Consider the following 17852-nt stretch of genomic DNA (forward strand, 5'->3'; position numbering starts at 1 on the left):
GTCGCTGTGCTTGCAGGGCAGGAACATTACAGTTGAGCTACTCTACCATCCTTGATTACAGAGGTGTTCTTAGAACTGAACACCTCACGTCGTGGCAGCACTGTGACCAATTAGACTTATCCAAGGTGTGATTATTATTAATTGGAAAGATTTCTTTCTAATTGGGTAAATGAGAGTGACTATAATGAGTGAAAACATGAGTGAGCTGGTCATGCTTTAGTGAAAGGGTCGGGGCTTTAAGGATACAATTAGAGTTCCGGTGAGATGGGGCAAGGGGCATCTATGTAATAAACAGATGGTACTATTGTCCCTTTGCAGCCATTTCCAGTCACTGCCCTGGTGGGTGGGGTGGCTATGTCAGATGCCTAGGCCACCTCTGAAGGACAGAGGTCGTAGGGAGGGCTCCCAAGAACCTCTGCGACTTTGTGTTTTGCTTCTGCCTTGCTTCATGGTGCACATGATGGCCCTAGAGAGCAGAGCATCCCCACCCTGGTGCACATGATGGCCCTAGAGAGCAGAGCATCCCCACCCTGCCTGAGGACTCTAAAGAGCAGCATTTGCTATCTCTGATGCTTCTTTTAGTTGTTGGTGGGAGTGTAGTAGAGATCAAGGCACTGTGTGCAGGCTGACTGTTACCTAGAGTAGTTTCCTTGCCCCCAGCACACTGACCTCTGATGTGTGATTCCTCTCTAGATGCTGTGAATACCATTGGTTAATAAAGAAGCTGCTTTGGGTCTATTGAAGCACAGAGTGGTGATCCTATTGAAGCACAAGATAGGAGTTCCAAGTAGATAGAGGAGGAGAGAGTAGGTGGAGTCAATGAGATGCCATGTAGCCGCCACAGGAGACAAATGCCAGATGCTGGAGGGAACCTTACCAGTAGGCCATAACCACGTGGTAATACACAGATTAATAGAAATGGGTTAATTTAGGATATAAAAGCTAGCCAATAAGAAGCATGGGTTAATAGGCTACGCAGTGCTGTAATAATACAGTTTCTGTGTGATTATTTTTGGTCTGGGCAACTGGGAAAGGAACAAGCAGCCTCCGTCAACAAACATCCACATGATCTGTCTTCCTTTTCCTCCTCCCCATCCCAGTGATCTTACAAATGGATCGAATGACCCTCTCCTTTCTTAGTTAAGCTAAAAACATGAGGGGTAGCTGAGCAGTGGTGGTGTAGGCCTTTAATCCCTGCACTTGGGAGGCAGAGACAGGTGGATCTCCATGAGTTCGAGGCCAGCCTGGTCTACAGACCGAGTTCCAGGACAGGCTCTAAAGCTACAGAGAACCCCTGTCTTGAAAACCCAACAAACAAATAAATAAACAAAATCCAAAACAAGCAAACAAACAAACAAAAATTAAGCATCCATGAGGGGTGGAATATTCTAGAGCTTTTTAATTCAAGAACTTAGAACTCCATTGACAATTTCCCCCACAAGCTAGATGCTGTCACACAGACTATTTGTAGGGGATGGCAGGCTGAGCCGTGTCCTGGCTTCGTGTCAACCCCTTGGTTGCTAATTTGGAAGACTCGTAGATATGGCAGTTTCTAAGGGTCTCAACACATTGTTCCAAATATAATGAGATTGAGTTTCATCCTCATTAGAGCATGACTCACTTCTGACCGAGGCAGCTGTTTGTCTGGGGTCAGCTCACGAAAGGATGAAAACATCCTTAAAGTGGTTGTTTTCTTCCTTCATTTTAGGAGATTATGGCTTAGAGTAAACCAGTTGGGCCTACCAAGTTTGGATGTTTTAGTTAAAACCAAAGAGTAAGGGCTGGAGAGATGACTCAGTGTTTAAGAGCACTTTCTGCTCTTCCAGTGAACTCTAGTGCAGTTCTCAGAACTCTGGTTAGTCAGTTCGCTACCCCCTGTAACACCAGCTCCAGCGGTTCAGACCCTCCCCTGGTCTCGGAGGACACTGTACTCACACACTTAAACACAACACACACACACACACACACACACACACACACACACACACACTTCAAAATAAAAAAGGAACGTAGGCCTCCTGGGAACAACCCTTCCCCCAGCACTTCCTAGCTATGTGATTTGCACAAGTCAATCAAATCCTCTTTGCCTGGTTCCTTATCCATGGAATGCAGAACTCGCAAATGTTTTGGTGGTGAGTAAATAGGATGCTTTGTTTTGGAAACGATGCAAACATGCTGGGAATATTGTAAGCCTTCATGACTTAGCAGTGTTGGGGCTGGAGAGATGACTCGGTAAGTAAGACACTGGTTGTTCTTACTCAGAACCTGGGTTCAGTTCTAGCACCCACATGACCGCACACAACCGTCCATAACCCCAGTTTCAAGAGGTGAGATGCTGTCTTCTAGCCTGGTCAAGATCCAGTAATACACATGGTACACACATATGCGGGCAAAACATTTGCCTATACACATAACATAAAAATTAAATCTTTTATTAAAAAATATTTGTGATATTACTAGTTCAGTGGTTGTTTTGAGGAATTTAGTGTTATTTTAAATACAGTGACATTGTTGTGCTGTGTACTAACATGAAAAGTACCTATGTTTTCAAATTAAAACTGAAACATAAAATTTTATAAGCAAAATTTAAAGCTAAATGTGTATGTATTCATATGTAATGTAGCTCTCTCTATATATGTCTCTGTTTATATCCATGTATGTTTTGTATATGTACTTTAATTTAGCCACAGAAATACATCTGGAAAGAAACTGTTAGCAAATCATTTTATAAAGAGGACAAACTTATTCTTCTATTTTTTTATCCTGTTATAGCTTTTTAAATTATGTGTTAATTTTCTGATGAATTAATAAGACTGAAATAAGACAAAACAAAATCAGTCAACATTATAAACAACCTTGGAGCATACATCTTCCTTATCCGAAAAAGAGACTAGTTGAATAGACAAATACAGTTACTCTGTAAGAAACTCTAGAGACACCTTTCCCAGCTGATTGGCATAGGCTTGTTGTTAGCTTTTGGTGGTAAGATCTGATTTTACTGCAACTCATGGCCTGGAATCCTTCTGAATTCCTTTTGCTTTGAATTGGTTCCATGGCATCTAAGAAATTTTGAATGTCTCTGAACCGTTTGTTCCCTTCCTATGAGAATGTGCTCATCTTGCATTTGAGTCCCGTTTATAGGACATTGTAGGCCAATGATTGTGTCAAATTCTTCAGGATTCCCAGTTGCTCCCATCATGCTCCCAATTGCTCATATCATGGAACATATATACAATATCTGCTTGATACATACCCTTGGATTAAATGGCTGGGATCTAGTATTACAATAAAGCCATTTGATGCTGCAAAAAAAGAACATTAACAACCTAGAAATTTCAAAGCTTTTCTGCAACCAAAGTGTGTTTCTTATCCATGAAAGGCCATACACATTGGAAGAGCTCTTTTTGCATAGCGGCTAGGGATCTAAACATCTCAGGCTGGAGCCTCCACGGCTATGACCTGACTTCTGAGTTTTGTATTGGAAAAAAGGAGAGGAGACAAATTGTTTCCAGTGTCTGAGAATACTTCTTTTCAGCTTTCCATTAATTAGGAATTAGTGTGGAGACTGGACTCCAACCTTAAGAGATACCAGGGTGTGCAGGGGACACAGGGGCACGCAGAAGTGATGGTTGTCTAGGCCTCATCTCTATGCTATACCTCTGGGAAAATAACAGTGTCGTCTAGTTAGTGCCTCCTTCGCGTCAGTGAAATCGACGGACACACGCGTGGACTCTGAGGCTCGTTTCAGTGTGTGCTAGAAATCACGTTTGTTTAAGGATTCACATTGGCACAAGCAGGCATTTATTTAGTGCTTACTATACCAGGTACTATTTTATGACTTTGGAAGGCAGTAGGGGGATGGAGTCCAGACTTCTCACACTGCAAGAGCTGAATTTCCAGAGCAAGATAATAAACTGATAATGCAGAATATGTCATTTGGAAACAAATATTGGAGAATTGTACATGGGGCATTGGGCCTGTACTGCTGTGTGGAAGTAGCTTGAAGCCCTATTTGTTGTTGTTTGTTTAGCTTGGTTTGGGTTTGTTTTTGTTTTTTGTTTTTTTTTGGACAGGGTTTCTCTGTGAAACATCCATGACTTGTCCTGGAACTAGCCTTTTAGACCAGGATGGCCTTGAACTCACAGAGATCCACCTGCTTCTGCCTTCCTCGGTGCTGGGGTTAAAAGACCTGTGCCAGTGAAGCCCTGTTTAAAGTGGATAGATCAAGAACAACTCACTGTGGAGGTTAACGTTGTGATGGGAACCTCGAGACGAGAGGCATTTGGGTGTCGAGGCAGAGAGCCTTGCTGTGGAAATACACACGGACTTTGGGGTGGGGTTGGGAGGTCAGGATACCTGGTATGTTGGCAGGTGGCGGGGAAGTCAGGGTGGTGACAGCAGGTGTGCAATCAGAGAGGACAGAGGTAGGATTTCAAGTCCACTGAGTATAGACCAACAACCATGTATGCTACTTTATTCTATGACGTATGAAGCCAATGAAGTTTGGGGGCTGAGGAGTAATACAGACATCTGTAATTATATTGGGTTTAGACTTTGAGGTTGGGACCAAAGTAGAGAAACAGTTATTACCAAAATTCAAATGAGGGGCAATGGGGGCTTGGATCATTTTCATCAACTCCCCCCAAAGTTGAAGGAACACATTTTATTTCTAGTTTTTTAAAATAGCTATATGTCCGTCTGTCTATCTGTTGATCTATCTATCTATCTATCTATCTATCTATCTATCTATCTATCTATCTGCTTATTTTTGAGACAGAGTCTCATATCATCCAAGCTGGTGTTGAACTTGAGATGTAACTAGGAATGACCTTGATCTTCTCCTGCCTGTACTAGGATCATCAGCATGTGTCACCAGTGCTGGGGACTGGACCCAGAGCTTCAGGAATGCCAAGCAAGCACTCTGCCAACTGAGTTAAATCCCTTATCTGGAGAGATTCACATTAAAGGGAGAAATTTTTACACACATATAAGCAACTTTTTTTTATTTAGTTTTATTTTGTCTGTTGCTTTTTTGAGATAGGGTTTTTCTGTAAAACGCTCTGGCTGTCATGGAACTCATTTTGTAGACCAGGCTGGCCTCGAACTCAAACAGATCCACCTGCCTCTGTCTCCCAAGTGCTGGGATTAAAGGCATGAGCCACCATCACCAGGCAATACCTTTTGCTCACAAGATGCGTCCAGAGATGGCTCAGCAGTTAAGAGCACTGTTTGCTCTTTCAAAGGTTCTGAGTTCAGTTCCCAGCAACCACATACTGTTTTACAACTATCTGTAATGAGATCTGGTGTCCTCTCGAGGAAGAGACCTTCTCAGTTGTCCTCATCAACTTAGACCATGAAACCCAATATGGACAAGTTCAACAGAACCGCCATATATGGGCTGCCCATGCATGCTTCAGCATTGCCAGGGCATAAATTTCTCTCTCTCTTTTCAAAAATATGGGTCTAACTGCAATGTTACTTTTACTACCTCAATTCTGATATTCTATTGTTTCATCAATGCTTTGGTTTAGGAAATATTTCTGCAATATCAGCAGCTTCCAGAGGCCAACTATTTAGACCTGACCTCTGCTTTTCAGAAATTTAGTGTGGTAGGTAGGACACACACACACACACACACAAAACCACCCAGTAGTACCATACCGCTTAACATCAAAACTAACCACAACAGAGCATTATAATCACAATGGGACCTATTATGGAACATTATCCAGAGCCCACTAACTGCTGTTTGTTATCCATACCAGACAAGCCTTTGGGCATAGTGATGATGTGGACATATTTGTTATAATGACTATGATTTAATGTTTTTCTGATAAATGGCACTGTAATAAAATGAGAGAAAATATTTAACTGTCTCGAAATGTTATAGATATGTTCTGCCATCCCTCAGCGTAAAGGATTCTGCCAGTTCACTACCTACCTAAAAGCCAGCTCCGAAAAGAAATGTTTCATTGTTAACCAACATTGCTGGGAACTCAGGCTCACTGATTGGCAGCCACTTAAATCCTCTTTGGTTCATTCATTGCATGTTTTCTTTTTCTTTCTTTCTTTTTTCTCTTTCCTTTTAATTATCTGCTCTGCAGAACCTCACACTGAAGCCGCCCCCCATCTTCCACGATGGCACCACCCAAACTGCACGTCCTCTTCTGCCTCTTCATCTGCCTCCCCCGGGTGCATCCTTTTCACTGGCAAGACCCCCCTCCTTTGGACTTTAGGGCCCCAGGTAAGAGATCTCAAACTCCAAGTGACTTCAAGATGTTGCATGTTTTGCTGTGTGAGGAAGTCCTCTTCAGAAGTGTTTGTCCAGGGGCTGGGGATATGGCCCAGATTAGTAATTGCTGTACAAACTTGAGGACCTGAGATTGTACCCCAACACTGATGTAAGAAGTATCCAGTGTTGTGGGGTGTGGGCAGAGATGCAACTTACTGCCTAGCTATCTGAGATGACTGGATGAGCATCAGGTTCAGGGAGAGATCCTGCCTCAAAAAAGCAAAGATGGAGGCTGATCGTAAAAGACACTGTTCATTGACCTCTGGCTTCTACAATCATGTTTATACATATGCACGTGCACCTGAACTTGCATGTGGGCATGTACACACTATCAGGGGTTTACCACACATGCACATGAATATGCACACATGCATGTAAATATATTCAAGGAAATATTCATTGTGCTGTAGGGAGGGGCCTCTCTCCTCTCTATGACCCCAACGGAACAAGCGTGTGTTTTCTTGTCAGCTTGTTATGATCATGGAAAACGCCCGAAACATTTCCGCCTCCCCTCTTTCTTGTTCCTATTCACTGCCTCCCAGGTGCAGGAGAACACTTGCCTTTGGCATTTACAAGGCAGTCTTCATCCCTGCTTGTGTCTTGACAAACAAGCTTAGTCCTGGGGAGGTGGAAAGGTATGTGAGGAGATAACAATCTGGACTCTTGAGGTCCAGAGGAACAGGACTGTTTCTACCAGGTGTGAGGAGAAGCGGAAGCAAGTAGATGCCTGGAACTCTAAAGAAGAACAGATGTGGTCACTTTCTCTCTTTGTGTTAAGAGGGGATAAAAGAGGGAGGAGGTTTAGACCATACGAGGAAGAGTAGCCAGTGTGGAACAGGTATGTCTCTTGTCACCAAGAAGGACCTATCTTGCAAGGACATTGCTTCTGAAGTATTGTGAATGCCTGTTCATCTTAAAGAACTGTGACACACGTATTCTCAACCTATGTTTGTGGAGAGCACAGCAGGAGGTGCTAGAGAATGATGTCACACTGTCCACACCCACAGATCTATATACCTGAATACATGTACTCACTTTGGCTCTAGCTGTTTGGGCTGGTTGAGTGACTCCTTCCCATGGTATCTACAAAAGGGCTTGCATAACTCCGTGTCATCGAGATACACTTTGCCCTACTTCATAACTGGGAAAATGGATGAATAAATAGGAAAAGGACTGGCCTTATATTGATATTTACACAGGTAATTAAATACTATCTCAGGGGTCCATTCATCCCTCAACCCCTTTTAGGAAGCGAAGGCCTATGGATATGGCGGTGACTAAAGTGACTAAAAAGGCTTGTCATCAGGGAAGCTGTGACCTACTTGAAGTTAAGCTTTCCAAGTATCAGTTTTAGGAATTAGAAACAGGATGGGTACATTTTATATCATTTACTCTTATGGTGCAGGGTGAGACTTTAAAGACATGTTTTCTATCCTCTTATCTTTAAACATCACTAGAAATCTGTTCTTTGAGCATAGGGTTATTAATCATTTATCCTCCTGGGACTTGGGTTAGCCTAATGCCATACTCACTCTAGATGCTCAAAAGTGGGTCCACGAATATTTTTAAATTATAATAGATTAAAACAATATATGATTAATTTCTTGTTAAAGGAATACATAGAAAATATTGTTCATTCAGGTTACGACTTACTTGTGAGTGTGTGTTTCTGTTATAGGAGCCTGTGTGTCTATGAGTGTCCACACCTCTATACATAGACCGAAGCCAGAGGAGAATGTCCAGGGTCTTGTTCTAGAGCTTCCCACCTCATTCCCTGGAGACAGGGTCTCACACTGAACCTGAACTAGACTGACAGTCAGCAAGCCCCAGAGATCCTCCTGTCTTTCTGCCTCAGCGCTGGGGTTTCAGGTCCGTGCAGCCAGGCCTAGTGTTTTATGTGGTGCTGCAGATTTAACTCGGGTCCTCATGCTTATGCAGCGAACACGTTAACTTGTGTCCCCACACGGGCTGTTGGTTGATTGGTACAGCCTTATGTAGCCCAGGCTGATCTCTAACTCACCTGACAGCAAATGCTAGCCTTGAATTATTTATCCTGTTCTCTTTGCAGGCACTGATATTCCAGGCATGTATGTGCTGTCATACCTGGGAAAGCTTACCAGTATGGGCTAGAGATACACTACATGCTGATGAAGGACAATAAAAGTATAAAAGAGAATGCAATTTTTCCAGAATGTATACATCTCAAGACCTAGGACATTTGACTAACAAAAATATATACCAAGTAGCATCCTAAGAGTCCAAAGTTCCTATTCAAATAAAGTTGAAGATTGGGAAAAGATGAATTCTGAGCCACAGTCTATAGCATCCAAGATGAGGTTGTTCCAACATCTCTTTCTTCCGTCTTGTGATGATTCCAAACAGGTAGGAGGATGGAGATGCAGACTCATGTGATGTGCGAGCTGTAGGCATCCTTTGCTGCACCCAGTGTAGTACTTGTGGCTCCTAGATTTGGGTGAACAGGCTCCTGAAGTAGAGAAGGTCAGTTGTTTGAGGAGGTTTCCATGGTTTCAGTAGAATGAAGACCTCACGCGTGGGCTGTGGAACTCTACTGTTAGGAAGGTCTCCAAAGCAGCTAAGAGTTCTCTGGGGCTCCTCACTGAGCTGTGAGAGCCAGTGGTCTCCACTGGTCCAGCCCTGCTACGGCTGCCTATAGATGGGGTACAGCCACACACTGGCTGCTCACCACAGAAGGAGAGGTAGAGGTGTCTTCTACCCCATTACTCTCTAGACATGTCGCCTCCCAGTTACACCAAGCCCGACTCCACAGATAACCTTACACGGGAGAGGAAGAAGCTTTTGTGATTCTAAAGAAGCCCTGGTAATAGTCCAGCTGGCCTTGGTGAGCTCCCAGTAGATCAGCTCCACTGTCTCAGTGGGTGGGTGCACCCCTCGTGGTCCCGACTTCTTTGCTCATGTTCTCCCTCCTTCTGCTCCTCGTTGGGACCTTGGGAGCTCAGTCCAGTGCTCCAGTGTGGGTCTCTGTCTCTATCTCCATCCCTCGCCAGATGAAAGTTCTAAGATGATCTACTGGGAGCTCACCAAGGCCAGCTGGACTATTACCAAAAAAAGCATGGGATAAAACTGAACTCTCTGATCATGACGAACAATGAGGGCTGATGAGACGCCAAGGACAATGGCACGCAGTTTTGATCCTACGCAATCTGCTGGCTTGGTGGGAGCCTAGCCAGTTTGGATGTTCACCTTCCTAGATATGGACGGAGGGGGGAGGACCTAGGACTTACCACAGGGCAGGGAACCCTGACTGCTCTTTGGACTGGAGAGAGAGGGGGAGAGGAGTGGGGGGAAGGGGAGAGGGGTGGGAGGAGGGGGAGAAGAGTGGGAGGAGAGGGAGAAGAGTGGGAGGAGCGGGAGGGAAAGGGGAGGCTGGGAGGAGGTAGAAATTTGTTTTTTTTCTTTATTCTTCTTTTATCAATAAAAAAAAAGAAAAAAAAAAGAAGCCCTGGAATGTTCACCAAGAGGAGGCAAAAAGAAAAAAAATAAAAGGAAATGCCTGGAATTTTGAATGTGTCCTGAAGGAGAGTGGAAGCTTTAGGGTAGATCTGCTAAGCCCTTCTGAGGACTCCCCATCCTTTGAGTGGTGAGAGGTTACCGGCTCTGGAGAAGGGAAGAAGTAACGGCAGTTGGCTGCCAGTTACATTTACAGCCAGTTTTAGGCACACAATGAATACATTCCTATCATCTGCCTTCATCCGCACAGCTGTCTGGAGGTTGGTTAAGGGCCTTTATCTCCCGCTCTACCAAAGGCACCAGAGAGAGGAGTTGAATTGCTTAGGCTGGAATACCATAGCTCAGTATGTGAAACAGGACCACTTGGGTCCAGCACTGGGCTTCACTCCACTTTACCCTGTCTTTCTTGAAATTGCCTCCTACCATTGCTTAATCAGTGTGGTGGGCCAAGAGGTCTGGACCGCGACACAACATCTCTTCAACTTGAGTCAGCCTACTTTGAATCTTTTTGGTTCAGTTGAGTTGGAGTGAGGACTGGGATCTGCCCTTGGTCAGCTCTGGGTGAGACCCATGATGCCAGCCTGAGGATCAGCTTCGCGTAGGAGGCCTTGGTATTGAAGCCTCCATCGGCTGGCTGGTGCTTCACATCTGAGTCATCAGTGGAGGATGTGAAGAAGATTACTGCCAAGATGCAAAACCGTGCTGAGCAATGCTGCACGATAACAAGGCAGGTGCCACACTTCACATAGCTCTGGGTGTTTGGCAGAGCCTGCGCAGTGCAAAACACAGAGTCTGTGCAGCAGAATAATTGGCTCCCATGGTTCAACGAAGTGCATGCTGAGGGCAGACTTAGTGTATGAAGAAAAGTATGAGTCTCGATTTGTTGTTATTTGAACCCAACGTCTATTTTTTTTTTAAAAAAATTATGTATTTGATGTATTAGTGTTTTGCATGCCAGAAGAGGGCATCAGATCCTATTATATAGATGGTTGTGAGGCACCATGTGGGTGCTAGCAATTGAACTTAGGACCCCTGGAAGAGCAGTCAGTGCTCTTAACCTCTGAGCCATCTCTCCAGCCCATAGGCCCAACATCTAAAAGTAAAGCATGGATTTGATTGAGGTTTAGAAAGGAGGGCAGTTGCAGGTATATGGAAGGGTTTGGACTTCAGAGAAAAAAGAGTGGGTGGGTCAGTGATGATGGGTTTGAGTGCAGGACAAGAGAGGTTGGTGGTGCTTCATCTTAGTGGCCCTCCTTTGCACAAAATTGTACTGAGCCTAGTTCACCAGAGGTTGTATTTAGACTAAAGGGGCCAACTCTTGAGCAGTAGCTAATCTGGGCCACTGTCCTCATTCTTGTGATTCTGAAGAAGAAATGTTTGTGTCTGGGATCAGGGATAACTCCCAAATAAGAACAAATCATAGATATTATGTGAAGACTTGTTTGACTTGCGGGATTCTGGCCTGCAGTTCACAAGATAGAGAATTCTAGGGTTCGGGGTGGGGCTGGACAGTTGCGGAGTGAGAAAAGGCAATTGGGAGGTGGTCATTTAGTTTCATCTTGGCCATCAGCTTTAATATTGCTATGGAAACATGTCAGGTCCAGATGGACAGAAGTGTAAGCTTGCTATGCACAGTGGAGCATGCCTTTAACCCTAGCACTGAGGAGGAAGAGACCAGCAGGCAGACCTTTGTGAGACTGAGGCCAGCTTGGTCTACAGAATGAGTTTCAAGACACCTAGGGCTACACTGAGAAGCCCTGTCTTCTCTCTCTCTCTCTCTCTCTCTCTCTCTCTCTCTCTCTCTCTCTCTCTCTCTCACACACACACACACACACACAGTATAAACACTAGTCAGAAGATGCCTGTCTACCTCCAGCTTTTTATTCCCCAAAGCTCCATACATGGTTTGTACAAAGCAGGCCCTTGAGTGGGGTGAGAAACGAGGAGTCAATCGGTAATGCGCTCGTCACACAAGTATGACGATCAGATCTCAGACAGCACCCATATAAAATCCGGGCATATGTCTGTAACTGCCAGTGCTGGGGAGGCGGAAACAGCTGAATCTGTGGCACTCATTGGTCTGTCATCCTGTCCCATCAATCATCTCCAGGTTCAGTGAGGATTCTGTCTCCAAAATTGGGGTGGAGAGCAACTGAAGAGAAGAGCAGACATAGACCTCTGGCCTCTACATTCACATGTACAAATGAAAACACACACACACACACACACACACACACACACACACACACACACACACACACACAGCCAGAAGCTATGAGCAGTATGTATTGCCTTGGAAGTCACTGAGGACTGGGTTGCTGCCATGTGCTTACATTACCTGAACCTATTTTTCAGCATGGTTCCATAAGATACAAGCCGTGATGTCTACTGCCAGCTCTGGCCATAGTAAATTCCCCAAAGGAAATGGATCTTACCCTGTCGGTTCTGCAGACTTGATGTTCGGTTATACTAATGAGGTAATTCCTTCCTTTGCCTTAACCTGAAATTCCAAGGCTTTGCCCTTGCTCCCTCGCCTGCGCACACGTGATGACTTGATCTTGCACTCACCTGGGAATGACTAATTGGCTGTTCCTGTTGCGACACGTTTGCTGCTGTGTCTTCCTTCAGTTGTTTATTGTCTCCTGGTTAATGTCCTGATGAATCCTACTTTATCTCAGATTTTTATTCTAGTCAGAGCATGACTCTTCTATCTTCTCCTTCATGGTTATCTTCAGGCACCTGGGCTTCTTAAGGAAAGACAGGGATCTGGGTCCTGGTGATAACCACATTCAAAGTGCTGCACCTGGACTGTGTTTGACTGAGTCTGTTCCCTTCTTTTTCCAACAGAGTGTCTTCTTGCGATTGTACTACCCATCTGAGGATCATGAGCGCTTGGACACTGTTTGGATCCCAAACAAAGAATATTTTTTTGGTCTTAGTAAATTTCTTGGAACACCCCATTTTATAGGCAAATTTTTGAACTTCTTATATGGTAAGATTTCTATTGGTCCTGTTCTGAAGTTATATGCATAGTGTATGTATGTGTATATGTGTATATATGTATATATGTGTATGTATGTGTATATGTGTATGTATATATGTATATAAGAAAGAAAAGTTAGAAGCAGTAAGACTACGGTTGATTTTCTCCTGTGATGGTAAGGATGGAATTTCTTTTTCCTTTTCTGTGTGTATGGTATGTGTATATGTGTGTTCTTATGCACACGAGTGCATTCATGTGAAGGCTAGAGGACAGCCTGAGGTGTTATTTCTTAGGAACGCAGTCCACCTGCCAGTAACCTGGGGCTCACCAGTTAGGCTAGGATGGCTCATCGGCGAGGCCCAGGGACTCCCCTTCTCAGCCTCCACAGCACTGGGATTACAGGCATGTGCCTCGTGTTTTTATACCACATGACAGGGCAACACTTTAACAGTTGAGAGATCTCCCTAGCTAGAGAGACAGGATTTCCTAAGGAATTAGGCAACATTGAGAGAAGCAGTTGTTCTTTATAATTTTGCGAATTCTGATTTGGATGGGATGGGATGGGGTAGGGATGTCATATTTGCCTTAACATCTTATACCTGCTCCACAATTTCCCTTCTTACATCTTGTGGTGGAAGCCACCATGTGGTGAGAACAGCAAATTGTCTGGTGGGACCACTGCCTGTGCGTATTGTTTCAGACAGAAATAGAAAAATAGAAGCCAACCCAAGTACCATCTCGCTTATAGGAGATCTCAGTTCCTGCCCATCACCCACCCACAGAGGACCCACTTCTGTCCTACAGTCTGTCCTACAGTCCAAGGCAGCCATCATTTTATACACCCACATTATGCCAAGGAGACTTTCCATTCCTATCATTTGTTAGATTGGGTGTAAATTTGAACCTATGTTAATTATACCTTCAAATTTATCCTTCAGTCTTGAAGAAGCCACTTGTTGGTCCTGGATGCCCAGAACCAAAATAATCACACAGAAACTGTATTAATTAAAACACTGCTTGGCCCATTAGCTCTAGCTTCTTACTGGCTAACTCTTATATTAATTTAACCCATTTCTATTAATTTGTATATTGCCATGTGGCAGTGGCTTACCAGCAAAGATTCGGCATGTCTGACTCTGGTGGCTCCATGGCTTCCCTCTGACTCTGCCCTTCTTCCCAGCATTCAGTCCAGTTCTTCCCACCTACCTACATTCTGCCCTATCAACAGGCCAAGGCAGTTTCTTTATTTATTAATGGTAGTCATAGCACACAGAGGAGACTCCCACACTTCAAGTTTTTCAGCTTCGGGAATTCTCTTTAAGCTTATCTTCAGATTTTCATAGAAATTGCTTTAAAGCAGGAAAATGCCCTAAACTAGAAAATACTGCTGCATAGCATGGCAGCCATCACATGCAGTCTTCATGACCACATATTTGTTTATGAGACAATGACATCCAAATGATCATAACACGAATGATAAAAACACTGAGATGTGAAGGAAGGGAGGTGGTATTTTCCAGTTTCAAGCTTTTTACTAGGACTTTATATACAGAAAATGGGCGCTTTATATAAAAACTAATTAGATAACGAGTTTCATTAAAAGTGTCTAAGATCATAATCACTCCCACCATTTTGTAGAAGAGGAATCTGAAGCTGAGGTCTGTAGTTGGGAGGAGTGGCGGGCCACTTCCTGCCAACCGGCTAGCTTTACACCCGAAATAATTACATGGAAACTGTATTCTTTTAAACACTACTCGGCCTATTAGCTCTAGCCTCTTACTGGCTAACGCTCACATCTTGATTAACCCATTTCTAATGAGTGTGTGTAGCACCACGAGGTCGTGGCTTACCGGAAAGGATCTTAACCTGCGTCCATCTTGGAGAGGAGAGCTATAGCGTCTGCCTGGAGAGGAGAAGCATGGCGTCTGCTTGACTCAGCTTCTTTCTCCCAGCATTCTGTTCTGTCTACTCCACCTACCTAATTTTCTGTCCTATCAGGGCCAAGGCAGTTTCTTTATTAACCAATGAAAGTAACACATAGACCCTCCTCCATCAGAGGACCATGCCCGTGGTCAATAACTAGTCAGTGGCCGTCTCATGCAAAGTTCGCTCTGGCGTGTGAATTCCCCATCTCTCCCATCTTTAGCTAGACTGTGAAGCGCCATGAGAGGAGTCTGTGGGTCTCAGGTCCTGGCTATCAGTACAATGATCTAAGGTCTCCTGCATGGTTAGTTTTAAATTAAATGTTCAACATTATCTCAAAACCTCAAAATAGAAGCAAGCAGTGTTTTTGCAGAATACGCCTGTAAGTAGGAAACCTTCTCCCCGTGGGGTCGGTGACAGTTCACTAGTAATGCACTCATGGGGGAAAGACACATTGAGGTCCCTGGTTGGTGAGTGTCTAGTATCTGGCTTTTTAAGTGAGCATACCAATTTTTAAAGTCATTGTTAAGACTCCATGGGAGCCGGGCGGTGGTGGCGCATGCCTTTAATCCCAGCACTCAGGAGGCAGAGGCAGGAGGATCTTTTTGAGTTCGAGACCAGCCTGGTCTACAAGAGCTAGTTCCAGGACAGGCTCCAAAACCACAGAGAAACCCTGTCTCGAAAAACAAAACAAAGCAAAACAAAAGACTCCATGGGTTGGGGATTTGTACCCAGAAGGTAGAAAATAATTAGCAGCTTGAATGCAGCATTCAAGCCAGAGGAAATACTGATTTCCCTCCTACTGTTTCCAGGTTCAATGAAAACACCTGCAAGCTGGAATTCTCCTCTGAAGACTGGTGAAAAATATCCACTAATTGTCTTTTCTCATGGTCTTGGAGGCTTCAGGTAATGCTTGGGAGACCAGACAGTTTTAGTTCGGAGCCATCCCTGCCTAGATTTGTTGCTTTAAAAACAAGCAAACAAACAAAGGATCAGATTTCAGAATGTAATGTTGGCCCATGTTGGACACTTGGGGTTCCCACTTACTGTGGGACTGGTAGAAAGTTGGGTAGAATCTCTTCTCAGCACTGTAATCATAGTCTAGAAAATCATTTGATTTCAAGAAACTGATTTAGCCTGCCGTCTATAGAAAAGCTGTCTGGGAGCAGAGCTATGTGCATTCAACTTTCGCATTGTCAATGGTTGCCACAGCAGGATTGAGCCATCTTTCTCACACAGCCGGAAGTAGCTACTCTGACCTGCAGAAGGCAGGGCTTCAAGTCTACACCATCGACCACATCACTTCCTGTGCCTCCAGCAGTGGAAAACACAGTTCCCAAACATCCCTTTTCTATTTCTCCGGACATGGACTGTGGAACGCGTGGTGTGGGAAAGAGGTCGTAGAAAATGGAGATGTGGCAGGGAGTGGCTGTGACTGAATTATGTGCCCTCTTCTCACAGTCTGATCATTTCCAGAACACTAGACATGCTAAGTAGTCACACTGCTTTAAGTAGGTTCAAGGCACCGAAGGTACATGCGTTCACTTGACCACAGCTGAGAAGACTCAAGGGCCTGAAGCAGGCCAAGCAGCCAGGAAGTGATGGAACCTGACATACCTTCCTATGGATGGCCTCCCTGTGTGCATTACCTTGTTAAAAGTTTCTGAAGTTGTGAAGAAGGTTCACTTCCTGCTCTTGCAGAGAACCTAAGTTCATATACCAGAGCCCCCATCAGGTAGCCCTCAGCTACAGATGACTCCAGCTCCAAGGGATACAATGCCCTCTTCTGGCCTCCACATGCACCTGCACACATGTGCACGTACACAAATAAAAAACTTTAAATCTTTGAAAAAGAAAACCTTTAATCCCAGCACTCAGGAGGCAGAGACAGGTGGATCTCTGTGAGTTCAGGACCAGCCTGGTCTACAAGAACTAGTTCCAGGACAGGCTCCAAAAGCTACAGAGAAACCCTGTCTCAAAAAACCAAAAATAAATAAATAGATAAGAAAATAAATAAATAAAAAAAAGAAAACCTTAACCTCCTTTAACCCTAAATATAAGCCTTTGTTCTTAGCTCTGTCTCATATGTGACAACAAAATTGGGTAACTATCTAAAACTCTGATAGCTACTAAATGGCAAAGATTTCAAAACTTCAAACTTAAGTTCAGCTCACTTAAGCATTGAGCTGTGTCCCCAACTTGTGAAAATGGCTTTTCAATGTGGCCCCCACATTTGCCTTTGATAAGTACATAGTATTTTGCATGTCAGTAGACAATGGACAATCAGATCCTTTTCTGAGCACTTCCTAAAGGGAAGTCACTAGATAAGGAGAAAATTGAGTCAAGGATGAATTGAAGAAGATGATCAGGGGAGGAATGAGGAATGAAAGAGAATAATTAAACGTGTGTGTGTGTGTGTGTGTGTGTGTGTGCTGTAGTCATGGTCTGCATCAACTCCAAAAGCCATTATTTGTAATCACTGTGACATTAACTCGGAGTTTCATTAATTCAGAATTCTTGACAGTTTAGACCACATAATTTTGGCTCGTTTTAGAGGTCCTATCCTGTGTACTGTAGCCTCCTTTCTCCAGAGGAAGTAAAACACCTCGAGACACTGCCACATGACTCCCAAGGGGTAAGCTCTTTGAGGATGAGAGCTGCCCAATGTGCGGATGCAGGGTGTAACAGGCTCCACATTCTTCGTTTTCTTAGTGGACTTGGGTTTGTAATGGCTGTTGGTAATTGTAATGCTTCCCCATTTTTGTTTTCTAGGACAATTTATTCTGCTATTGGCATTGGCCTGGCATCTTATGGGTTTATAGTCGCTGCTGTAGAGCACAGGTATGTTCTTGTGTGAAGGCGTAAGTCACAAACAATGCCACACCAACTTGGGATTATGATTAATAGGGTGATATTTATTTAAAGGGGAAAAAACTTACAGATCACTGTCAGCCCTCTGCGTAACCAGGAAGGAAGTCAAGTCACCGGCGGAGCAGGAAGTGAAGAGAGCGAGTAGAGGGAAGTGGCCGCTTTTTTAAAGGGAGAGAGACCACACCCCAAGGGGCTGGTATCTCAGCGGCGATAGGCTGGAGGAGTGGGAGGACCTCCCGTAACACCTCCCCCTTCTGTTTAAATAAGAGAGTTCTAAACCTACTATGAAATTAT

At 44.2% G+C, this 17852-nt stretch overlaps 1 protein-coding gene across 1 annotated transcript in view; it reads left to right on the forward strand.

Moving 5' to 3' along the window:
- Positions 1–17852, forward strand: part of Pla2g7 (phospholipase A2 group VII) — a 54069-nt gene that overhangs the window by 16442 nt on the left and 19775 nt on the right. The window contains exons 2-6 of the mRNA XM_075980671.1: positions 6105–6244; positions 12137–12258; positions 12629–12773; positions 15500–15593; positions 17460–17528. Of these exons, the coding sequence (XP_075836786.1) occupies positions 6139–6244; positions 12137–12258; positions 12629–12773; positions 15500–15593; positions 17460–17528 (536 nt within the window). The 5' untranslated portion in view covers positions 6105–6138. The remainder of the gene's footprint in view (positions 1–6104; positions 6245–12136; positions 12259–12628; positions 12774–15499; positions 15594–17459; positions 17529–17852) is intronic.

Source organism: Microtus pennsylvanicus, chromosome 7, assembly GCF_037038515.1.
Source record: "Microtus pennsylvanicus isolate mMicPen1 chromosome 7, mMicPen1.hap1, whole genome shotgun sequence".
NCBI lineage: Eukaryota > Metazoa > Chordata > Mammalia > Rodentia > Cricetidae > Microtus > Microtus pennsylvanicus.